The sequence below is a fragment of the Aotus nancymaae genome, unplaced genomic scaffold (assembly GCF_030222135.1).
Source record: "Aotus nancymaae isolate 86718 unplaced genomic scaffold, 86718_ANA_hifiasm-v0.15.2.pri h1tg000008l, whole genome shotgun sequence".
Lineage (NCBI taxonomy): Eukaryota > Metazoa > Chordata > Mammalia > Primates > Aotidae > Aotus > Aotus nancymaae.
In genome coordinates this window covers 53,952,924-53,978,651 of record NW_026988419.1, presented here as the reverse complement: position 1 = coordinate 53,978,651, position 25,728 = coordinate 53,952,924, and the positions used below count along the sequence as shown (strand labels likewise).

The 25,728-nt window shown below is 40.3% G+C and overlaps 1 protein-coding gene across 2 annotated transcripts in view; it reads right to left on the bottom strand.

The window, feature by feature from the left end:
• Positions 1-497: 497 nt before the first annotated feature.
• The window catches only part of TTN (titin), a 270,706-nt gene continuing 245,475 nt past the window's right edge, over positions 498-25,728 (bottom strand). For both annotated transcript variants that reach the window (XM_064373293.1, XM_064373294.1), the window contains 28 exons: positions 25,300-25,593; positions 24,321-24,608; positions 23,905-24,204; positions 21,723-23,789; positions 21,319-21,621; positions 20,916-21,221; positions 20,528-20,818; positions 20,136-20,432; positions 19,696-20,001; positions 18,493-18,798; positions 18,126-18,407; positions 17,329-17,922; positions 16,923-17,210; positions 16,522-16,821; positions 15,612-15,914; positions 14,545-14,847; positions 13,855-14,439; positions 13,419-13,724; positions 13,015-13,314; positions 11,813-12,388; positions 11,412-11,717; positions 10,455-11,048; positions 4,720-10,328; positions 4,439-4,595; positions 3,020-3,711; positions 2,770-2,923; positions 1,945-2,247; positions 498-1,814 (listed from right to left, as the gene is read on the bottom strand). In XM_064373293.1, coding sequence (XP_064229363.1) covers positions 1,516-1,814; positions 1,945-2,247; positions 2,770-2,923; positions 3,020-3,711; positions 4,439-4,595; positions 4,720-10,328; positions 10,455-11,048; positions 11,412-11,717; positions 11,813-12,388; positions 13,015-13,314; positions 13,419-13,724; positions 13,855-14,439; positions 14,545-14,847; positions 15,612-15,914; positions 16,522-16,821; positions 16,923-17,210; positions 17,329-17,922; positions 18,126-18,407; positions 18,493-18,798; positions 19,696-20,001; positions 20,136-20,432; positions 20,528-20,818; positions 20,916-21,221; positions 21,319-21,621; positions 21,723-23,789; positions 23,905-24,204; positions 24,321-24,608; positions 25,300-25,593 — 16,709 coding nt within the window. In that variant the 3' untranslated portion in view covers positions 498-1,515. The remainder of the gene's footprint in view (positions 1,815-1,944; positions 2,248-2,769; positions 2,924-3,019; positions 3,712-4,438; positions 4,596-4,719; positions 10,329-10,454; positions 11,049-11,411; positions 11,718-11,812; positions 12,389-13,014; positions 13,315-13,418; positions 13,725-13,854; positions 14,440-14,544; positions 14,848-15,611; positions 15,915-16,521; positions 16,822-16,922; positions 17,211-17,328; positions 17,923-18,125; positions 18,408-18,492; positions 18,799-19,695; positions 20,002-20,135; positions 20,433-20,527; positions 20,819-20,915; positions 21,222-21,318; positions 21,622-21,722; positions 23,790-23,904; positions 24,205-24,320; positions 24,609-25,299; positions 25,594-25,728) is intronic.

The window sequence follows — 25,728 nt, the reverse complement described above, 5'->3', positions numbered from 1 at the left end:
GTCCTTTATTTGTTCTGTGTCAGTTTGGAGCTGCAGTAGTCAATATGGATTCAGTTGCACAATGGGACATTTTCCCTGAAGTTGTCATTTTCTGTTCACTATGCTCTTTGAGTGACAGGATCTATACCATGTTAATCATCTTTGTATTGTTCCCTGTGGTGTTTGGCACAAAAGATTGTGAATTGTAGATATTCAAAATCCATCAAAGATATTGAATCACAGCTGATTCCGAGTTGAATCAGCTCTCCTAAAATATTTTTCTTGACATATTTAGAAGATAAAGTTTTGGGTATAAATATATCCACAAGTACTATATCTAGGCTTTTAAAACAAAATTGCTGAATACATCTAACACAATAATTTAAACATTTTCTTAAAAGAACTTATTAGCATGGGCTGTTTTGAACTTGAGTTGCCTTATCTATGATTGTTTTTGTGATACATGAAGGTGCATACTTTCCCACCCTGGAATTTCACAGAAAACAACCAACCACAAATTTTGAGGTGCAGATAGCTTGCTTTATTTTGTTGTTACTATCTCAAGGAGGTCCAACAATTATAACTAACAATTGAATTTATACTTGCATGAAAAGAACTACATCAAATTGACATTGTGGGCAGTTAGTAATATTGTTGTTTTAAATTTAACGACAGCTTTATTTGTTGTTGTTCTTTAGTTTTTGCTGTGGCTCATTGCTTAGGTGCCCAGGTTTTTCAGGTGCAATTAAAATTTAGAACTACCACACAAAGGCGTTGGCTGCACCCCGGGACCTCCAAGAGCTGACACTGCTCTGGCATAGGAATACTTGAATAGCTTGGTTAACTGAAGGGATGGCCAGGAGATGTTACTTTTCCAAGCTATCCAGGCACTCTTTAAGTCAGAGACAGTGTAAAAGGAGCGAACAAAGTGTTGGCCGTTACACTTTGCTCTGGTAATATTTGTCATGATAATTTCGTGTGACATCATCAGAGAAAATGTAAGACGTTAAAGTGTTGCTTACAGGAGGGTAAATGCAAACATCACCAATGCCTTACATTTCTGATTCGATAGGTATTGGTGCATATATCAAGTGATATGCACAGCATCATCCTCTGTTAGGTGGATAGGACATCTTCAGTGGGGAATTTCTCAACCCACTGAGGCATACTTAGACATCAACAGTATGTTGAGGCACAAAGATTGATTAAATGTTGAGCAGGGTATTCGTTCCATAAGAAACTTTCTCCTACCAACAGTTAGTTTCAAAAGTTACATTGTAAAATGTCATAAAATAAATGGTACAAAACTTTATAACCGTTAATCCGGCTATATACAGTATGTACATGTCACTAGCAAATGTATAATATTCTTAGGTCAACAATATGAAAAGATTGAATATTTTTGAAGTTTGACTCATTTAGGTTGATACAAAACTACTTTTTTTCTTTAAATATTTACAGATCAGAAAGATTAGTCCATGTGAAATGTTTGTGAAAAGTTAAGGATGAGTGTAGAGTATAAGGGCACAGGCCCTCTTAAATGGATCGAATATGTATATTCACGGTGGCAGAGTCAGATCCGAATTCATTCCCTAAACTCAGAGTATAAAGTCCACCATCTTGTTTCTGTACATCCATGATGATCAGGGTTGTCAGGTCATCTGTGTTTTCAATGTGGAACCTCCCCTGTTGTTCTTGATTGTGAATTTTTCTTCCACCACAAGACCATGTTACTTCTGGGGTAGGCTCACCCGTGAAAGCACAGGCTACGGTTAAAACTTTGCCTTCATCAATGCTGATATCAGATGGAAGAGCTTCAATTTTAGGCGGAATTCCTTTATGGAACAATGACAAAAAAGTCTTAGGATCACTGAAAAAAATATTGCTTTCTACTGAATTGCATATACTAAAGACTACACCATGCCACTTGGCTTGGCTACCACTACCAGTAATTTTATTGCTCACCTCTTATGCCTGCTTTAAGCATTTTACTAGTTGAGCTTTCCAGTTGTGTCATGCTAGATTTTCCCATAAAGCTGCTGGAACTCATTTCTACAAAAGACTCTTGCATAGAGGACATGCTTTGGGCAGACATGCTTGCAAATTTCATCTCAGTCATGCTGCTAGCACTGCTGCTGCTGAAACTGCTGAAGGAGGCCTCCTGCTTGGAGGCAGACATTTGGACTGACTGAGACGAGAAGCTTCCTTGCAAGCTTGTGTCACCACTTGTTCTCAATACTACCTCTTTGGAAGGTTCTTCAACTAGAGCTGTGGAGCATAGCAGATACACAGTGAACATGAAACACATCTAGTTAATTGGTGACATATGACGCTGACTTACAGAAATGGAAACTTAACACACGCACAGCAACATAACCCAAACAATTTGCTGTTGAAGCATAAGCAAATACATATATACATACATTTGTCAAGAGCTAGCTCAATGTCTCCAAAAAACGAATCCTTATATTTCTACCATTACATTACATGCAGGTGCTAGGAATTTCTAGGAGAAAAATGATTAGTCATGTAGAAAGTAATTGACATATTGTGCATCCTGAAAATAAATGTTACAGGGAAGTTGGTAGCTTTACTTTGAAATGTAATCTATCCAAGTTTCCATGTAGCTATAAAGAAAGTTTGACTACAAAAAGGAATTCACATAGGATGGCTGTCTCTCTTTCACAGGGAATTTAACAAGGCTTCTTAGAGTTTTCTGTGCTTGAAAGAAGGCAAAAAATCATCTAAAGGGCTTAAGTGCATAAGGAAGAATGGTAAGGAAATACTTACGAAGAACCATTAAGGAAGCTGTAGCTGAACACTGGCCACGGAAATTTCTGGCCTTAATTGTGTACTTTCCACTGTCGCTGACTGATGCATTTCGGATTTCAAGAGAGTACACATTTCTGGAACGACTTACACTGACATTTGAAGAAATAGATATCTAAGATGAAGGAAAAAGAAAAGAAATGTTGAAGTTGTTCAGATGTGAAAGACATGGTATTTAAGTTTTCAATAATATATTCATAATTAAACTTACTGGCAGGTTGTTTCTAAACCATTCGATTTCAGGGGATGGCTCACCACTGATTTCACAAGTGAAGAGAACATTTTGTCCTTCATTAATATTTTGAGATTTAGGCTGTGAGATGAAGGCTGGAGCATCTGAGAATTCTTTGCTCAGTGTCAAATCATACTGACACTTGACGATTCCTTCCCTGGTTTTGCCTATGCAGGTAAGGATTCCTTCATCTCTGTGACTGGCTTGCTTGATGGTTAGGGTCTGATCACTGCCTGAGACACCGTATCGGTACTCCTCAGAGTTGGTCAGCTCTATGCCATTCAGTACCCATTTCACATCAGTGGCACCAGCAATATTGGCTTTTAAAACCACTCTTTGACCTTCTGTTATGCTCATCTGAGTAGAAAATGCTTTAATCTCAGCATGAGTTCTGATTTCTTCTGATGCTTGTGATGTTTTTGTGATTTCCTCGTGGACAATGGATTTTTCCAGGGAGGTTGCTGCTGACTTCTTGACTTCTTCAGAAATCAGAACCTTTGATGCTTCCTCTTTGAGGGCTAACTTTTCTTGAAATTTCACCTCTGACATCTTAGTTTCTTCAGACATTAGGGCTTTTTGGGAAATTTCCTCTTGAACAACAGCTTTCTTCTGAGATGTAATTTCAGAAGACTTTTGTGTAGAGACTGTCTGTGCTTCAGTATCTTTTATAGCTAAAAAAAGAAACCTCTGTAAGGCAAACTTAACTGGAAAGAGACCCCTACCTTTTACTCTTCTAGATTCTCCATGTGAACAATATACAAACAAAAAAGTCAACTTCTTCATGCAATATAGGTAATACCTAATACTTTTCTGAGTTCCACTTTTGGAAAATTGTCATGTGTGACTTTTGAGATCAGTGTAATGATTCCTTAAACTAAACTGAGCCAAAGATGATTTGTATGGCTTAAGGAAAAAAGTCTCGAAAAGGATTTAGGAGATATGTGGATTTAGGAGATTTTGAATAACCAAAACATTAAATTATCTTTCAGAAGATTGAAATGAAAGCAAACTAATTTTAATTGGTAAAACAGAAATAGGTCTTTAATTAACTTTGTACTACTTTGGAAAATTAGCAAGTGTGAAGGTTTAGGCAAGCAGTACCATTTTGTATATTAACTCACTTTATTCTTAAATATTCCTGGGGGCAAGGGCTGACGTTATAGAATCTTATATAATACCACATATAATAAGGAACTTAGTAAATGCTTTTTATGCTCACAGAAAAGCATATGCTAACTTCAAATTTGTGTGTTTCTACATTGGTGTATAAATGGCATTCTGGAACTAGGAAAATAATTTTAATACTTTCTTGTATGTGTGTATAAGGGAAGATGTCTGAAAATATTTTCATAATATTATATTCTGAAAAAATGTTGGTGAAAACAAAAGCCAACCTACCTTTTATTGTTAATTTGCAGCTAGAGGACACAGATCCGGCTGAATTTTTTACTGTACAAGTATAAAGTCCACTGTCAGAAGCATCAGTCTTATGAATTTCTAAGAGGAACGCTCCCTTGTCTTCAGAAAGTTTATATTTACCTCCTTGTATAATAGCCTGTAGAATGCAAATGATTTGCATTTTAAAAAGTGATTTCATTTTAAGCTTTCTTTGAATGGGGGATTAAGGGAGAGGTTAAATTTTAGAAGATGAAAGTAAGAGACATTTAAGAACTGGTTACCTTTCCATCCTTTGTCCAGATGACAGTTGGCTGGGGTTCTCCAGTAGCCTTAACTGCAAATTTAGCAACACTGTCTGAAGAAACAGTTGTATCCTGCAACCCAGTAACAATTACTGGTTTTGAGGAAATTGGTTCAGGAGCTTTTGGTTCAGTTTTCCTGGTTATGGTTGACTCAGCGGTTTTCTGATCTGATTTCTTAGTTTCTGATATTTTTGATACCTTCTCATGGATACTCTTAAAGGCTTGCCCCATAAACTGGAAGTTGGTTTTAGAAGTTCCACCTTCACCAGAAACCTCACAAACATATTCTCCCTGATCAGATTCAGTGAGGTTATGGATTTTGAGCTCATAGGTACCATCTGCCGAATAATGAAACTGGAAATGCCCATTTTCCTTCAGTTTCTTGCCATCTTTATACCAGGTGACCTCTTTTGCACTTAATACACTGCTTTCAACCGCACAGGTCAGCTTTGCAATCTCTTTAGAAGCTTCTGCTTTCAGGACCTGAGTAATCTTTGGTGGGGCAGAGACTGGGAGGTGCTGAACTTTCTCCGTTGGTGTTGGTTTTGTCTCTGTGGGTGATACGGCTTTGGGCTGAGAAACTTCTGGAGATTTCACTCGTTTTGGAGACTTAACTGCTTCTGGGGATTTCACCTGAGGCTCTGGAGATTTGACTCTTGGTGGTGACGTCACAGCCTTTTCAGTTACCCTGGCTTTTTGAACAGTCAGACTGAACTGTGCTTCTTGTTTCCCCTCACTGTTTTCTACCACCACGCTGTAATTGCCCTCATCAGAAGCCTGCACTGAAGATATCTCAAAGGTTGATTTATACTTGGTGGTGGTCACTTGGTGGCGGGCAGAAGTACTTAGCACTTGTCTTCCACGTAGCCAGGTCACAGTTGGTACTGGCTCACCATCGGTGTCACAAGAAAACCTTGCAGACTCGCCTTCATGGACGGTCATGGACCGTGGCTTTGTTAGAATTCTTGCCGCCAAAGTCGACTTGGTCTTTCTGGTTGTGGATTTTTCTTCCAGTGACTTTTCTTCTATTGCAGCACTTTTCGTTTCTGCAGATGCGTAGCGTTCATATGAGGAGAGACTTTCCCTTGTCTCTGTCATCTGTGATTTCACTTCCCTGACAGAAGAAGCAGCTTCCATCTCAGACGTTTTCTTAAATGATGAAACAGCATATGCCTCTGTTCTTGTTAGCTCAGGGAAAACAGATCTGGGAACTTCTTCGTCTCTGCGCTGGGAAGCATAGGTGGTATAATCCCCTCCTGTTACATCCAATGTTGCATAATCAGAAGCTTCACCCTTGTAGTTGGTGCACACAGCACGGTAGGTTCCACTGTCATCAATATGACAGTCCAGAATTTCCAGAGTCAGGACTCCACTTGTATTTGTGTAATGAATCTTACTGCTCTCTTGGAGTTCCACACCATTGTGGTACCATTTAACTTCGGCAGTTGGCTTAGACTGAACATTTAAGATAAAACGTGTATTTTGGCCACATGGTACCCTGTGTGAGCGCATTCTCAATGTGATTCGAGGGGCATGGTCCAGCGTGAAAGGCTGCTGACTCAAAACTTCATACTTCCTTTCTGATGTCTTCTGAGTTTTTAAAGCAGCTTTCATGGACTCATACCTGGAAAAGATATCAAATCTTGCAGACCTCTCAAATCTCGAGAGTGATCTCTCACTAGACACAGGGCTGGGGGATCGTGGACGAGTTCTCTCTGGAGTGGGGGACCTTCTTTCTGTGTCATCTTCATATTCTTCAGCTGGCTGTGGATGTGACCGGATCAGCTCGGACACTGGCCTCATTAACTCAATGTAAGTTGGAGACAAAGAGCGCCGTCGTCTCAGTAGTCTAGATGCGGATGAGGATGATTCTCTTTGAGTATGTTTTGAGATTTCATATTCTTCCTCAATTTCTGTTATTTCTGTTACTTCTCTTTGCCGCCTTGATTTCTTTCTAGACTTTTCCTCCTTTGACATGTGGTCAAGTTCACTTTTGTATTCTGAGAGACGCTGAGTGGCCATAACTGGGAGAAGCAACTCTTCATCCTCCTTCTCAGCCATGATTCTTTGCCGTTGCTTTGGCTGTCTGTATGATGCCTGGGCATGCCTTTCCCGCAGTTCTGCATAACTTGTACTAGTTTCAGCCTTTGTTGGGATGTGATAGGTTGAATATCTGAAGTCTTTTCTTGTTTCTTCCACCTTGACATGAGGTTGTGGTGAAGAGTAACGTAGGCTAGAAAGCTCAAAGCGTGGAGGGCTTCGGCTTGGGGGTGAAGCTGAAAAACCTAACTCAAGCTCTTCTTCAAGACGCAGCCTCTCTTCCTCTGTTCTTTTCATTGCTAAGTAGTCATCAATGGGGAGGAGTAATTCTTCATCAGAGATGTCCCCAAGAGAACGTCTTCTAGGTCGGTAATAGAAGTCATAATCAGGAGAAGGTGTACGCCGGCGGGCTGGTCTCACTATCTCAAGATCATCTTGGGACAGTTTAGGAATACGCCATTTAGGTCTGTATTGATCTGTAATGCGTGGAAGAGGCATCACATAGAACTGTTCCCATCTTGAAAGGCGGATGCGCTTGGGTCGTTTCTGTACAAGTCTGTCAAGTTTCCCAGGCATTTCATATTGATCACGTATCTTTTTATACCATTTCATGTCAGACATGGGCACGAACTGCTTGATGCGTTGGTCTTCTTCTATGGTAGTCTGCTTGTACTTGCGTGGCTCTGGTACATCATAAGGCATCCGGAGTTTTCTCTCTTCCTTCTTTTCTTCCGTCTCAAGTCTGAATTCCCCTTTCACGGTCTTGGTGCTTACAGCTGGTTTGTAAAGGACAGCAGCTTCTCTCAGAGCCTCTTTAGCTACCTGTGTCAGTGGCACACTCTCAGTTCCAGAAAGAATTTCAGCCATTCTGAGGGTTTTGTCAATTTGTCTTTGTACGTGTCGCTCACGCTCCTCCTTACTCTTGAATTCCTGTTTCTTGTACCTCAGGCGTTCCACTTGTAGGTGAGCCTGGCAGCTGGTGGACCCAGCTGTGTTAGTGGCTGTGACTCTATAATAACCCGTGTCTTCAGGCAAAGTGTCCCTGATGTGCAGAGCATAATAATCCAAACCTTCATGAATAATGTCAATGTTAGGCCCGAGGGACAGTGGCTGACCATCTTTCTCCCATTTTAATGTTGGTGGGGGGATGCCAGACACTCTGATCTCAAAGCAGACACTTTGGCCTTCTTGGCATTCTGCATTTGCCAGTAACCTTTTGAACATGGGTCTTAAGGTGCTGTCTGTTGGAGGTGGGTGTAGGGTTACCGTCAGCTTTGCTTTACAGCTGTCTTCACCATATTTGTTCCTTGCCACAATAGTATATTCAGCGTCATCATCTATAGTGACACTGTTGATCGTTAATTGGTAAAGACCCTTGTCTGACTCAAATGTGTACTTCTTGTCATCATCACCTGGTTTGATTTTCTGACCTGATTTATACCATGTTACACGAGGCTCTGGGTGGACAGTTATAGTTACTCCAAACCGGACATTTTCACCTACATAAGCTGTCTTATTATAGAGAGGCAGGGTAAATTCTGGTGGCCTTTCCAGGAGTCTCATTGTGTCTGTTCTGCGCTTAATTTTCTTCATGGTTCTACGGCAGTAATAGTCATAAACTTCTCTCACACCTTTAACAAATAGCTCTGCATAAGAACTGTCTTCACCATAGTCATTGACTACTTTGCATCTGTAGGTACCATCATCGAATTTGGTAATGTCTTTGACATAGAGAGTGGCCACTCCATCTTCATAGGTGATTTCATATTTCTCACTGTTCTCCAGCTGTCGGACCCCAAAGTACCAGGTCACTTGAGTAGACTGATCATAATTTTCAATTTTGCATATGTATTTGACATGTCCTCCTTCTTCACCAACTGCATGCATTATCTGCCCAGAAATTGGGCCAATTTCAATGGATGCTACTTTGACTTTAGCAACACTCACTCCCCTCTGAGATCGAATTGCACCACCACAGGAGATCCGGGCTGCTGACACAACCATGTTGAGGTCTTTCTTGATCAGGGTGTGGTAATAACGCCGGTGTTTTAATGTTCTGATAACTTTAGTACTGACTCTTTCTATCTTCTGCTTTAACCATGGGTGCTGGAGAGCCTCCGATGCTGTCATGCGAGACTTTCTCTCTTTTACCAACAGCCGGTCAACAAAATCCATGGCTTCAAGGCTAATCTCTTTGAATGCTTCTTCATCGAAAGTATATTCAGCATTCATGATATTCTCAATGATCTGTTGGTTAGTTTCAGCCAGGAATGGGTTGATACCACTCAATAGCACATATACCAATGTTCCAAGTGACCACATGTCTGTGGCTGTGCTGACAACATCATGCTGGTGGACTTCAGGTGCATAGTATTCTGGGGCAGTGAATAGAAGCCTGAAGTTGTCCCCTGGTTTCAGTTGACGGGCTTGACCAAATTCTATGATCTTAATGATAGAGCTTCTTCTGGTTTGGTAAATGATATTTTCCGGTCTAATGTCAAAGTGTCCAATATTATGACTGTGTAAGAACTCAAGTGCTTCACAGACCTGGCGAACATAACTTACAATTTCTCTTTCATTAAGTTCAAAAGCACTTGTGTTAATGCGCTCAAATATGTCAAGTCCTGATATAAACTCAAAGATCATAACTAATTCTTCCATGCTTTCAAAGGATTCATGGAGGTATAAGATGTTTCTATGCCTAGCAATGTTCAGAATGGAAATTTCCTTCTTTACCAAAACCTGATCAGTCCCTTTGACTTTAACAAATTTGGCCATGTACGTCTTCTTTGAGGATGTTTCAACACAACGATGGACAATTCCAAACTCACCACGCCCAAGATCTTCAGCAATCATATATTTTTCATAGAGTTCCTTGGTTGAAGAGTGAGATGCTTTAGTCATGGAGACTTCCCTGGTTTCATCTACCTCTTCATCATAGTTCATAGCTCTGGTCTTATCTTCTTTGGTTATGGTTGGTTCTGAAGGCTCAGAAGGCTTGCTCAGACCAAATTTATTTTCAGCAATTACACGGAACTGGTAACTTGTTTTTCCAAATAAGTTGATCACGGTATAACGTGTTTCTCGGGCCTGTCCTACACGGAGCCATCTTTCTGCAGTAGTTGCACATTTTTCAACAATGTAGTTGGTGATTTTGCTGCCACCATCAGAGGCTGGCTCAGTCCACGTTAAGTTGACAGAATCTCGTGAGACATCACTAACTTTGACTCCTCTGGGTGGGTCAGGAACATCAGCCACATCCAGTTCAACTGTCTTCTGATCAATTCCAAATCGGTTTTTAGCACAGACTACATAGAAACCAGCATCTTTTCTCTCTACCCCATTGGGGAAAACAAGTGATGTGAAGGATCTTGTGACAATAACTTGGTAGTGGCCATTATTGTCAATGAGATCTTGTCCTTTCTGCCAGGTGATCACAGGATCTGGTTTGCCACTGAAAGGAATCTTGATGCTGACCACTTCACCTCGGAGAGCATGAACTGCTCCCATGCCTTCAAGAGTTTTAGGTAGGTGTATCTTAGCTGGAACTGTATCAGAAAAACATAAGAATATAATTTAGCAACACCACCTAATAACATCTAAGTGCAATAACCCCCACCCCCAAGTTAGTAACTCATCTAGCCTCAAATTGATGATAAACAATTTATTTTTACCTTCCACTTCCAAGGAGGCAGTGCCAGACACAGATCCCCCTTGGTTGGTAGCTCTGACTTGATAAACTGTGGCATCATCATCTGTGACACTTGCAATGATGAGCTGGTGGTAGCCACCCTTAAATTCTTGAATCCTATATTTTAATCCATCTGCAATGATTTCTTTGCCTTGTCTGTACCATTTCACGATAGGTTTTGGATGACCAGTCACTTTGCAGACCAAAGTAGCATTACTCTGATATCTGACATTTAGATTTCTCAGTTCCTCTTTAAAGTGTGGTGCCTGAATTGGGACATCTGATTTGGGAGTGACAGGTTCTGATATTTCACTCCATTCACTTTCCCCACCTAGATTTTCACATTTCACACGGAACTCATATTCAAGACCTTCAATAAGGTTTGTCACTGAAAAGACAGTTTCTCGAATTTCTTCTGTTGTCACAGAAATCCATTTATTCTGCTTCTTCTCGCGCTTCTGAAGGTAGTAATTTCTAATCTTTGCACCTCCATCACTGGCAGGTGGCTTCCAAGCCACAACACAAGAATCTTTTGTGACAGCAGTAATAGTTGGTTTGCCAGGAGCACCTGGCTTTTCTATTAAAAACAAAACAAAACAAAAGATTTGAGTCATGAGATGAAGCAAGCAACTTTATTAAAGCTAATTTTTTTAAAAAAAGAATGAGTCCAAAATTTTATTAAAAATAGCTATTCCAGAAAAATGAAATTGGTTACTTTATACTAAGACATATCAAAAACCAAAGTTCTATTTTTAAAAAGGGGTTAGGATATATATTTCTCCTTTTAGATATGCAAACATTCAATTAAAGTAAAAGAAAAGGCACTTGTACTTTATCTGAATCTTTGTTATTTCCTTTCAAAATTTCTTTCTGTTTAAAAGAATTTTATGCAAAGATGGAACTTTGCCATAGGAAGATATAGAAATCAGGTTGTACTTACCAAATGGACTCTTAATGATCACAACTGAGGACACTTCTAGAGGGTCACTGATGCCAAAAGTGTTCTGAGCTGAAACCCGGAAGTAATAGCCAGCATTTTCTGTGAGGTTCACAATTCTACAGGTTGTCACTGAGATGGCTGAAGACACCAATTGCCATTCAGCCCCCTCCTTGGCCTCACATTTTTCCACCACATAGTTGGTGATCCAGGAGCCTCCATCATCTACAGGTGGTTTCCAGCTGATCACTGCAGAGTTCTTCAATAAAGCTTCGATCACAATTGGTCCTGTAGGTTTGTCTGGTTTATCTGTTGGGAAAATACAATTGTAGTGGTTTTCATAGTGTGTTTTTGAGAGTTTCTCTTTAAAAATAAAAAAGCACTGAAAATAAAAATAAAAATACCTTGTATTTCCACATCAAGGATGGCATCAACAGTTCCAAAAACATTGCTGAGCTGGACTTTGTATTTGCCAGCATGAGTCTTACGTTGGACATTCTTCATGACAAGATGAGTATAGTGCTCAGTGTTTTCAATAGTAATGTTTTCTGAGTTTTGCAAAAGTTTCTGACCGTGGAACCAAGTCATGGCAGGTACTGGACGACCAATGTACATAACATGAAGCCGAAGTGTAGAACCCACAGCTCCATAATATTTCTCTTTCAGTGGGTAACCAGGATGGAACTGTGGTGTTGCTTGCAGGAGAAGCTTACTACTGGTTTCTACTTCTCCAACCTCATTGGTGGCTATGCAGGTATAAACACCTTCATCTTCCTGTTCCTCTGTCATTACTGTAAGAGTGTGTGTGCGTCCATCTGAAGACATTTTGTATTTCCGGCTTTGTATAAGCTCTTTACCAAATCTGTACCATTTAATGTCAGGCAGAGGCCTTCCAACAATCTGGCATGAGAGTTGAGCAGCTTCACCCAATTTGGTGGTAACATCCTTCATTTCTTTGCGTATTCCTGGGGCCTCTCCAGCTGAACAATGTGAAAGATAATATTAAGTGATTGTCACTACTCAATCTATAATCCTTTGTCCTTATATATCAGGAATGAATTTACCTTATTTACTGAGAGATACCATGATTTACATATTAGCCTAATTCTTCAAAACCCTTTGAATTGATTTTCCTACGATCATATGGTAAATAGGGATTCAGTGAGCATATTGTCCCATTTTATGCAGAGTGACTTTTCTTCTTTATGATTGGAAGGGCATTAATAATGTATAGGCTTTTGAGGGACTATAAATTCTCTGTATAATTCTGTAGTATTTTTGCCCTTACATAGGTTCAAAGAAGTGACATACAATTGTTGACCTTTCAAATATTGTTGGGAAATATTTAAAAAAAGAAACCATTGCATTAGAGGGAATTGCTCAAGGAAAGTGCTCAGTTCACTGCATCTAACATCTCCTGCTGAGGTTATGTGCTTAGAATGGTTTCCTATAGAACTTATCATATTCCCTGTGTGTGCACTTGCTTTTCTTTCTAAACACTTGCTCTCCATTAAAGCTTTCCAAGTTCTACTTAGTATAGAGGGAGAATTAGCTTTAACTTGTTTAGTTTGTAAATCGATGAAGTAGAGAACTAAAGTCTACTTACATGTGAGTTTAGTCTTTATAGACATAGCAGTTCTTCGAGGTCTGCTCAGCCCTGTCTCATTCTCAGCAAAAACCCTGAATTCATATTCAGTAGATTCCAGCAAACCTCCTATTGTGAATTGCTTGTCCTTGATACGTTCTTTATTGCTCTTTTTCCAGGCACTGTCTCCAGACTGTCTATATTCAACCCAGTATCCAAGAATTTCTTTGCCACCATCACATTCAGGTTTCTCCCACTGTAGAGTGACACTATCTTTGGATATTGAAAGAATCTCAAGCTCCCCTGGTTGGCTTGGTTTATCTGAAATATTTAAAAATAATGAAAAGGGGATCAGCTATTCTGGTGAAATAAAAGAACCAAACATGGCTTGCTTCTTTAATTTTAACCCCTTCTGAATTCCTTACCAAACGGATCTTTGCAAACAACTGGTTCAGAAGCAGGGCTGGTCTCGCTGAGACCAACATCATTCTGTGCAATGATGCGGAACTGATACTCAGCATCAGGAACAAGCCCCGTGACAGTGTACATCGTCGTGGTGATCTGAGTCTTGTTGTGTCTGACCCACTTGTCAGTGGATGTCTCTTTGCGTTCTATGTAGTAGCCTGTGACTCGAGAACCACCATCGTCTTTGGGCCTGGACCAGGACAGGCTAACAGAACTCTTGGTTACATCGAGTACTTCTGGAGGATTGCTTGGAGGTTCTGGAGGATCTATAAATATAAGTGGAAAACACACATGTGTTAGAGTACAGTTCCAAGTCTTGTAAGCCAATGACTTTCATTTAAAAACTGAATCATGCTGAAATAATGTTTATAATTTTGTGGTTGAAAGGGCACTTACTCAGTGGTGTTTTTGGTATGACTGGTTCCTCTGATTTCAAGGGTTTGCTTATGCCAAACTGGTTTTCTGCTGAAACACGGAAATGGTATTCCACATTCTCTTTGAGGCCTTTTACCACCAGAGATGTACCTCGGACTCTGGAATCAATGGTATACCAGGCAGCTTTAGGCACTTCTCGTCTCTCGAGGATGTAGCCTAAGATGTCGGCACCACCATCATCAGCAGGAGGCCTCCAGCTGACCCTCACAGAGCGGGCTTGAATGTCATCATATTCCAGTGGTCCTTCTGGACTGTCAGGGCTTCCTATCACTTTGACCTTGATGTAGACAGTCTTCTTGCCACATTTATTTTCTAGAACCAGGTCATAAGTGCCAGAATCACCCCTGTCTGCTTCTTTGATCACAAGCTCAGTGTGTGTATCAGATGTTGCAATCATGGCACGCTTACTAACATCCTGGCCTTCCTTGGTCCATTTACATATTGGGAATGGTTTTCCTTTGATTGGTATGGTAAGTCTGATGACTCCACCTTGCCTTACAAAGATAACTTCCTGGTATCTTTCATCAAGTTCATAATCAGGATATTCTGAAAAAAAAGGTAGGATTTCAATTTAGCATTTGGAGTTGGGGGGCGGAGTAAGAAGTAAGTCTATGGCAATTATTGCAGAAAATAAATGATCATGTGTCTCACCAAGCATTTCAGTGACTTTGACTGTTCCTGGTACCTCAGCAGGCTCACCAGGTCCACCAGCATTACAAGCTAGGACGCGGAATCTGTATTCTGCGCCCTGAGGTAGATGTGTTAGAGTATACTCTCGAATCTTGGTTGGGGTGGTGTTACACTTGGTCCATTCATGTTGATCTACTTTTTGCATTTCAATCAAGTAGCCTGTGACTTTAGATCCTCCTTCATCTTCTGGAACACTCCAGGCCAGGGAGACTGATGTCCTTGTTGTATCAGTAACTCTTGGGTTTTGTGGCTTTCCTGGAGGAGCTGGGAATAAGAATAAGACAATACACTGGTTAAAGTTGCTGCAAAGTTGAAAATTAACTGTGCCACCTAACAAATTCAATGAGTTGTTGAAACGGACTGTTAACATTAGACTGTTTTTTGTCTTGTGAAAATTTTATTCATGGCTGGGCATAGGGGCTTATGCCTGTAATCACAGCACTTTGGGAGGCCTGAGGTCAGGAGTTCAAGACCACCCTGACCAACATTGTGAAACCCTGTCTCTACCAAAAATACAAAAAATAGCTGCACATGGTGGCGGGCACCTGTAATCCCAGCTACTCAGGAGACTGAGGCAGAGGAATTGCTTCAACCTGGGAGGCAGAGGTTGCAGTGAGCCAAGGTTTTTGTATTTTCCTTTCTTTAAATGTGCTTTATTTGTAATCACTATTATTATCTTATATTTATCAGCAGTTTTTTAAAGTGCTTTCAAAAATATTGTTTTAAAATTTTAACTGTGATAGAAAGCATATATTATGAATCTTAACGAGGAAGAAATCGACTCAATAGAAGAATATTAAAAAATTATTTGCCAGAAGTTGCTGGTGGCTGGGGTGGGGAAGGGACTGATTACAAAAGGATGCAAGCAAACTTTCCTGGGTAATAAAAATATTTCACATTTTGTTTGTGATGGTGATTACAAAACAGTACATTTTTCAAAAGTGATAGAACTATATTCTTCAAAAAGGCGAATCTTCCCACCTATAAATTATAACCCAATAAACTTGACTGATACAAAATGTGCTTACCAATTGGATCCATGGCAACGATGGGTTTGGAAGGACGACTTGGTTTTCCAGACCCTCTTGCATTAATGGCTGTGACACGGTGTTCATATTCTAAGCCTTCAATAAGGCCAGTGGAGCGGTACCGTGTCATCGTCACAGGTACTTTATTTACACGAACCCATCGATCTGCTCTCACTTCTTTGCGCTCCACAATATATCCAGTCACTTGGGAGCCACCGTCATCCTCTGGCGGGTACCAAGTAAGTGTCATGCCATCACGGGAAACATCAAGTATCTGTAATGTTTCTGGGGGTCCAGGAATACCTGCAGCAAGACAGAGTTTAACTTATGAATAAAACAATGACTCATATATTTGTGTGTGCCTTAGGTTTTGGTTGGTAGTTTTTTAAAAAGATAGATACGTGACTATATTTCCAATAGTTTCACTTTTGTACTATTTGTAAATTTTAATTTAAATCATTTAATTAAATGTATTAGTTTTTTTGACTTTTAGGTTTAGGGTACATGTGCAGGTTTGTTACATGGGTATATTGCATGGTGCTGAGGTTTAATTTTGTACTTTTCTTGCTGTTCCTTGTTTTCTTTAATTCTGTAGACATTTATTAAACATGCACTCTGTATTTTTTTCTTGCTATAACATTGCCAGTCCTCCCTCCTTCCCTCTCTTTCTCCTTCCCTTCTCTCTTTTCTTCCTAACTCCCTCCTCTTCTAAGAGTGCAGATATTTAAAAAAATCAAGCCTAAGTGTTTGGAAACCTCTGAAAAAAGGAGGTTTAGAAACCTTAGAAAGACCACAGGGTTAATTTTGTGACCTATTTTTATTTACATTAGGACATATTAAAAACAAATTATTTTTTGTTAACATTCAGAATCAGAGGTAGGGAGAGTGGTGGAAGGATCTGTGGACTTACTGATGCTGCTGCGACATTCTATGACCTCAGACTGCAAGTAAGAGCCAATCCCAAAGCGGTTTGTTGCAGCCACACGGAACACATACTCATTTCCTTCAATGAGTCGGGTAAACTTAAATGTGGACCTAGTCACTGATTCAGAAATGGGCAGCCATCCTGGACGATGCGCATCACGTTGTTCTACCACATAACCACTCAATGGAGCACCACCGTCCAATTCAGGTGGTTCCCAGGAAATGGTAATTGATGTAGCATCAATTTCTTCAATCTTAATAGGTCCTGTTGGTGGACCAGGCTTGTCTATGAAAGAGAAGAAATCCAGGAAATTAATTTTTACTTCAAATCAAAATTGGGTGACTGAATATCAACAACTTGCTTGTATCTTTGTCACACATCCTTACCAAGAATGATAACTTTAATGGTCTCTGAAGTAGTTCCAGTAACATTCTTCAATTCAAGTGTGTATTCTCCAGTATCTCTGATAGTGGTTTCACGGATGGTTAATTTAGCTACTTTAGTATGAGTTTCAACTGTGACACGCTCTGATTCTCTCAGTTTAGAACCAGCAAAGAACCAGGAAGCAGCAGGAGGTGGACGGCCAGTGATAGGTATCACCAGCTCTACTGGTCTGCCAGCTGGGACATGGATGGTTTTCTGAGGCATTGTGGAAAGATCGATTGTTGGCAACACTGTGGGAAAGAAAGCAGGCATTTATTCTTAAGCACTATTTTTATATAGTATTATGAATTCTGAATGTTTTCGTTTTACTTTACTATTATTGTTATTTTTTGGCTATTTGGTACATACCTCTGAGGTCTTGTACAGTCACGGCTGTGACAATCTCTCTTGGTTCTGATACACCTTTCTCATTTTGTGCCCTCACTCTAAATAAGTATTGTTCACCTTCATTTAAAGAAATAATGGTGTGCTCTAGGACTGTGGGTTTTAAGGTGACAACCTTCATCCATCTCTCTGTTCCAGCTTTGCAGGCTTCAAGAACATAACCAGTGAGTCGGCTACCACCATCATAGAGTGGTTTTTCCCAGGCAAGGGTAACAGTGGATTTGGTGACATCGACCACCTCTAGCTTTGTAGGCACCAAAGGCACTTCTGAGACCAGTACTGCATCAGATGTTTCACAAGGTTCTCCAATGCCATAAATATTTTCTGGCAGCACTCTGAAATAGTACATGGTTCCTTCTACAAGCCCAGAAATTCGGTAAAGTGTCTTGCTGCATTTGGTAGTTACTGTTTTGAATGCTCTCATGGCAGCTTCACGCTTCTCAATAATGTAATTGTTGACGGGAGCTCCACCATCAATTGTGGGAATTTCCCAAGTTATAGTCACAGAATCTCTTGATACTTCCTTAACTTTCACTGAAGGACAGGGACCAGGAGTATCTGAAAAACAGAATGAAAGATTCATATTTCCTATTTGCCTGATAGCTTTTTTTTTTTTTTTTTTCCCCTTGGGGAAATATAATCAACATAGTTCCTCTCTAGAGAGGTGATCAATCATAGGTCAAGGTATACTGTTTTAGAGGATCTACTCATTGGCTATAAAGCCAATTGGCTATAAAGCCAATTTTAAGTAAAATGCTTACCATAGACTTTAACAAGGACTGTTGCTGATTTCTTGCCAGATTGGTTTTCAGCTTCAATTGTGTATTTTCCAGCATCGTACCGATTCACTTTGTCCACTATTAGCAATGAGTAGCTCTCAGTGGTGTCAATAATTGCCCGGTTTGCAAGGTCAATGCCCTGCTTGCTCCACGTGATGACAGGAGGTGGTCTTCCAGATACAGACACCATCAGGCGCAAGGAGGCTCCAGCCCTGATGGTCACAGTCTTCTTTAGATCATCTGCAAGCTCGAGATCTGGTATTTCTGGAAAGTTAATGACAACATTTAATTAATTCATGGACAGGTATGAGAAGAAAATAATTCACCTAAAAGCTTGTATTATAAATACCTATTCTTTCCACGGGCTCAATTTCAGCAGTTGATTCGCTGTATTCGCTCATACCCTTCATGTTCACGGCAGCAACTCTGAAGGAATATTTCTGGCCCATTTTAAGGTCTGGCACAGTGAATTCAGTATTTCTTATTGTGGCATTGGTATGCACTCGGTACCACTGATCAGTGTCCTTCTCTTGCATTTCCAGAACATAGCCTATGATATCAGCACCACCATCGTACATGGGCTTGGTCCATGCCAAACTAATGCTGTATTTGGTGGTATCGACAACTCTTGGAGCAGAAGGTGGTCCAGGGGTATCTGTGGAATTTAAAAAGTGAGATGCAGATATTAGGCAAATAAGGAAACTTGAGATTTGTATTTTTGGTTTTCAAGACTCACAAAGGCATTATTGCAGTTTGTCCATACTCACCAAGATAATCTTTATTAACTAGGCTCTTAATATCATAGGACAGCACTGTATGGCACATTATAATTTAATATTATTATCTTAAGAATTAAATTGCTTTAGGAAAGTAGATGTTTCTTTCCTACTACTTTGGCTAGCTTCACTATGTGTTCTTCGTTATCTAAGCTCATTACTTAAAGTACCTATTCTCAGGGACTTTTCCTTAAAGAGTTGCTTATCTTTCACTAGGTTAGTATCACATGCCACCAATACATTTCTAATGAATACAGGAATTGGTTTTGTCAACTTCCCCAATTCAGTCCCAGTGACTATTCCTTAATAGTTCTTGGAATCAGACTCTGTAAAAGGATTTGTCACTTATTTTTGAAGCTCTCGTGACAATTATTTTGTCAGTAACTTATTAAACTACTAGAAACCTTATGTTCCTGCTAAGCCTTTTCTTAAAAGGAGTTTTGCCATTTTTCTTTTCAGTAGTTACAGTATAATGCTTCTTTCTCCCTATTCTTAGGAAGATTTATAAAATAGATTCTTTTCATATTGGTAGTAGAATATTTTTCCATTAATTGGAAAATACTGTAACAATTTTTAGCAATTCTAATTGCTAACTTATCAACAGATATAATAGTTAAAATGTTCTCTGACTTAAGCTATATTTATGATCATGCTAATAAGTGTAGGCTTTTCTAGACCATAAATTTTACAAATTCTTAGAAATTGTGTGTTGGAAAATTTTATCTGTCATATAGTTTTGAGGAACATTGTATTTATGTATGATTCTTGGAGCTCACATGATGGTTCTCTGCATGAGATGAAGTTGGAAGCTTCGCTGGGCTCACTGTTACCAGCTGCATTCACTGCAGTCACCCGGAACTGGTAATCACAACCTTCCATCAGGCTGGTCACCTTCAGCCTAGTATCATACACGATGTAGTCTTTGTTGACACGTGTCCAGCGCAGGCTCTTCTTCTCACGTTTGTCTACTAGGTAGTTGCTGATTTCATTGCCACCATCAGATTCAGGTTTTGTCCACTGGATGATGATATGCTCTTTGCCAGCCCCAACTTCTTCAGGTATGCCAGGTGGTGATGGAATAGCTGTTTACATATTTATGAAAATAAGGATGATCAGAATTGCATAAAATTACGATTGGTAAGACTACCCTTCTTCCTCCTCCCCGTGATCCTGTTATATTTCAACCATCAAATTGTTTACAAGTGTTAATACTCACTGAATGAGTTTCTGGCTACAATTGGCTCTGATTCAGCAGGCACACCAGGGCCGTATTTGTTTACTGCCCTCACTCGGAATATGTATTCATTGTTCTTGATGAGCCTGGTAACAACATGGGATAGGGTTGGGCATTCGCCTTCGACAATCACCCAGTTGAGCCTGCTAGTCTCGCGTCTTTCCACGATGTAGTGAGTGATTTCTGCTCCTCCATCTTCCTGAGGAAGGCCCCAGGCTAAAGTGCACTTCTCCTCTGTTACTCTGCTGACAGTGAGCTTTCCACATGGGCCAGGGGTATCTGAAACAGGTGTAATGACAAGCCATAATGAAGATCATTCTTTCTGCCCACACTAGAAAATGCTATATAAATGTAAGAACATTTGACATGTTTACCAAGCACTTTGACCATGACAGACACGGCCTTGGTCCCGCTGGCATTTTTCACTGTTAAAGTGTATTTTCCACTGTCACTTCTGTCACAGAACTTGATCACAGCAGTTGCTCGTTTGCCAGTATACTGCAAAGAGACCTTTTCACAGAGATCTAGTTCCTTGTCTCCTTTGGTCCAGATAATTTTGGGTTCAGGTTTGCCACCAACTGCAGCATCCAGAACAAGATCAGAACCTGCTCTGATGGTAACCAGATCACCCTGTAATCGAGCATCCAGTTCGGCTTTGGGTGGAGCTGTCAGTAGGCAAAATAGATATGAATGAATATCTGAGAGTTTATTTTCACGTAAATTGTGATAATTTTAAAAAGGAGAATGTTGACTATTTCCTACCGTATTCATCTCGGCAAGTGATGGGGCCTGTAGATTCAGACCCTTTGCTAATTACGCCTGCTGCATTCTTGGCTAACACACGGAACTCATAAGTGTCCCCTTCACTGAGAGCAGTCACGGTGAAGAAATTGTCAGATACAATGGTATAGTTGCACTTCAGCCAGCGACCGTCTCCTACCTCACTGACTGGCTTACGCTCTATGATGTAGCCCACAACCTTGCTGCCTCCATCATACACTGGGGCAGACCAAATCAGTGATACTGTTGATCTTGTGACATCTGTCACCTCTGGTCTGCCTGGTGCATCTAGAAGGGATGCAAAAATAAGATTAAAATATACCACTCTGAGTTCTACTGGAATCAGTAGTAATAAACAAATATGCCCATAAATTGTGATACATACCAACTGGATTTTGAGCCATTATAGGTCTTGAAGCTTCGCTGGCCTTGCTAACGCCTGCAGCATTGAGTGCATAAGTTCTGAACTGATATTCCAGTCCTTCTACTAAACCGGTTACTTTGTAGTTGCACTCTAAGCATGGCACTTTGTTTTCTTTCACCCAAAGAATTGTGTTACGTTCTTTCTTCTCAACCCAGTAGCCAATGATTTTACTGCCACCATCATGGTAGGGTTCTTCCCAACGAATAGACATGGCATTGGCAGACACATGGTAGACCTCAGGTCTGGTAGGAGCACTTGGTGGGACTAAATATAAACAAAGGTATTAAGTATGAATACAATTTTATAAAACTCAGGGGAAATATTTAATAATAGAGACTTTGAAATATGATTTTAATTTTTCTTACCAAATGGATGTTCAGCAACTATTGGTGCTGATTCTAGAGGTTTGCTGACACCAAATCTGTTCTCTGAACTGACACGGAAAGAATATTCCATGTATTTTGTGAGATGAGTGACTTTAATTTGAGTGCGCTTGACACTGGAATTGACAAGCTGCCAAGCTGTTGTACCTGATTCACGCTTTTCAACTATGTAATTAGTAATTTCAGTGCCTCCATCATCTTTAGGTTCTCCCCATGACAGGACACATGATTCAGCAGAGACAGATGAGACCTCAATGGGGCCGGTTACTGGACCTGGCCTTCCAATGACAACAACTGTGACAGTGAATGTTTTAACACCAGCTGTATTTTCCAGGGTCAAGAAGTATCTTCCAGAGTCACCTCTCATGCTGTCCTTTACAGTCAGGGTGGTTCTGTCTTTTGTTGTTGCGATGCTCACTCGATCTGTCTCTTTAAGTCTCATTTCTTCCAATTTCCATGTTACTTTGGGGGCAGGACGACCACTGATTGGTACATCAATGGTAAATGGGCTTCCTGCTTTGCAAGTTATGAGCTGATTGGTAATTCCAGTGAGGTCAGCAGTGGGCTCAATTTGAGGCTCCTTAATGATGACGGAAGAGAAGGCTTCCCTGGGTTCACTATAGCCAGCATCATTCTTGGCCTTCACACGGAATTCATACTCAGTGTTCTCAACAAGATGCTCTACTGTGAAAGTCAGCTGTTTGGTGTGACCAGCTTCAACCCAAAAGTCAGATCCCTTTTGTCTCATTTCAAGCAGGTAGCCAGTGATCCGGCTGCCTCCATCATGGTCAGGCTTAAGCCAAGCTAAGACTGCGGAAGATTTGCTAGTATCAACAATGTCAAGTCTCCTGGGTGGAGCAGGCTGTTCTGTGGCTACAATTGGTTCTGGCATTTCATAGGGCTCACCAACACCATACTCATTTTCTGCAGAAACACGGAAATAGTATGGAACACCTTCTGCCAGATCACTGACCTTGAGGATCTGACGAGTGCATTTTTCACTGATCACCTGCCAACTACGGCGACTTGCTTCTCGTTTCTCTACCACATAGTGATGGATTCGGGCACCACCGTCAAGAAGAGGGGCATCCCACATCAATGTAGCAGTTCCCCGGGTCACATCTTTGAAGGTAATTGGGCCAGGTGGGCCTGGAGTGTCTAGCACTTTTACAGTGAATGTGATTGACTTACTACCACTGTTGTTTTCCACAGTAAGGGTATATTTTCCTGCATCATTTCTGTTGCAGTTTTCCACGGTGAGGGTGCTGAAGGAGTCTGTTGTATGGATATCAGCCCGAAGGCTAAGGTTGGAATCTGGTTTGCTCCACACAGCTGTAGGAGTAGGTCTACCTTGGTAGGCAATGAAGAGGCGAATACTGGCCCCAGCTCTAACAACATGAGTCTGTTTGAAGTTTGCATCTATGTCTAACTCAGGAGCTGTTAACCGGTCAACTGCTTTAATTGTGCCGGTCACTTCACAGCTGTCTCCTTTTCCAGCACCATTGATAGCACTAACTCGGAATTTGTATTCTTCACCTGCTTGCAGATCAGTGACTGTATATCTTGTTTTCACGCATGCCTCTGCATTCACCTTGTGCCAGTCTCCTAAGTCAGCCTTACACATTTCAATAATGTACCCAATTATTTCCATGCCACCATCAAACACTGGTTTGGACCATTCTAAGCTCACAGTTGTCTTTGATGTGTCTGTTACTTTGACCACTGCCGGAGGACCTGGTGGGTTGACGGGCTCTCTACATTTAATGAGTCTTGAGATGCCACTTGCAGGTCCAACTCCTGCAGCATTTTCAGCCATGATGTGGAATTCATACTCATTGCCTTCTATCAGACCAGTGACTTTGAATCTTGTCTCAGAGATTGGTCGTTTGCTGATCACTTTTACCCATCTTGTGCTTTTCTTTTCTCTTCTTTCAAGGATATACTGTTGAATTTCACTGCCACCATCTGATTCCGGCCTTGCCCATGTCAGGGTAATGCTGTTGCCTGTTATGTTGCTAGGTTCTGGAATGCCAGGGGCATCAGGAATAGCTATAAGACAAAAACAAAAACAAAAACAAAAATAAAAATCCCAAATCAATCAGATACATTTGCTTGGAAGGTTAATCTTTTGACATAGTACCACTTAGTAAAAATGCAAACTTACTGTATTGTATTTGAGCAACCACTGGATCAGAATCAAGTGGTCTGCCAACACCAAACTTGTTAACTGCAGAAACACGGAATTGGTATTCATTGCCATTTATTAGTTTAATGGCAGTGTAACTTTGGGCTTCACATTTATCCTCAATTAGTGCCCAAGCGAGTCTGCTGGTTTCCCGTTTTTCGATGATGTAGTGTGTTATGGGAGCACAACCATCATTGAGTGGAGCATCCCACCACAGAGTCATCTTCTCCCCAGTAATATTGGTGAATCTTATTGGCCCAACTACTTTCCCTGGTGTATCTATAAGAAAAAGTTTCTAGAGTTAGTTTCTTTTTCCTTGTCCATTAAAATACAACTAGGCATGTCTCTAATCCAGGTTCATAAACTGTCACATTAAGAAGCTATTTTAAAAGTACCTTGTACTTTCACTTTAATTTCTGCTTTTGCAGAACCAGATGCATTTTTGGCTTCCACTGTATATATACCACGATGGTCCCGAGTTGCATCTCTAACAAATAGGCTTGTGGATCCAAGGACATCGGTTATTTCCATATTCATCCTCTTTTCAATTTCCACTCCATCTTTGAACCAAGTTACTCGAGGCACTGGTCGTCCTTGTACCAAAGCTTTGATTCTAAGGCTGTCTCCAGACTTAATAATGAGACCATCAAAGTACTCAGGGCCAAACTCTACTATTGGTGGAACTACAAAAGAAAGAGAAAGCCTATGTATTAGTTTGGCTTAATAAAGATGTACATAAACATATATTTTTCATTAGTGCCAGATTAAAGCCTGGAAGGGTAATGACTTGTACTGTGCTACCAAAGGCTCTTTTGAAAGTAGGATTGATAATTGAGAATTTGGAACCTGGGGTTAAATATTTCCCTATTATTATTTCCCTTGTAATGCTTGTCATGTTTTTAATTTTGCACTGCTGTTTGTAAAAAGAGAAGTGAAACATTTACAGATCATTTACTTCCTAATACTGCTGTACAGTTAAACAAGTTCTTTTAAGAGGTCATCAGCTACATTCAAGCAAGGGGATGATTGTGTTGTTGGATATATGTTGTATTTTAATAACTTCAGTAAGGGTGGACAGTTATTCCCGAGGAACTTTTTCTTCATTTACTGTAAGTGGCAAAAATTACAAAGCTAAAAACTCATTCCCACTTGCTGCATACTCTTTATACAGGAATGGAGTGAAATAATAGACATGACAAAAAGAATTGATGCCAATTACTTTTTTTCTTTTCTCTTGAAAGGTAGAAAGACATAATTCATCCACTTAGCAACCATAGGTAATTTCTGTTCCCATTTAACAGGCCAAGGGCCAAACGTGTTTTTTAAAAATGTAAATGCTCTTAGTCTCATTGGAAATAAGTTGTAAATGCTTACCATTTTCATCTCTTGTCATGATAATACCAGAAGACTGTGAAGGTGGGCTTATAGTTCCAACAGCATTTCTCGCAATTATTCTGAACTCATAGCGATCCCCAGGACTGAGTCCTGTAACTGTGTACTGACATTCACTGATGTCAGTGAAGTTGCATCTCACCCAGCGTTCACTTCCTTGCCGTTTCTCAATGCTATAGGCCACAATCTTACTGCCTCCATCACGCAATGGTGGGTTCCATTTAAGTGTGATGGTTTCCCGGGTGACATCAATGTAGTCAGGAGTGCCAGGTGGGTCTACAAAATTATAAGGAAGGTAAATGCATCATTACATTTGTAACCAGGTCTTAATCATCCATCGAAGAGAAATAAAATTTTTCAGTAATTTTAATAAATAAATAAATTTTTTATAATAAATAATTTATTCAATCT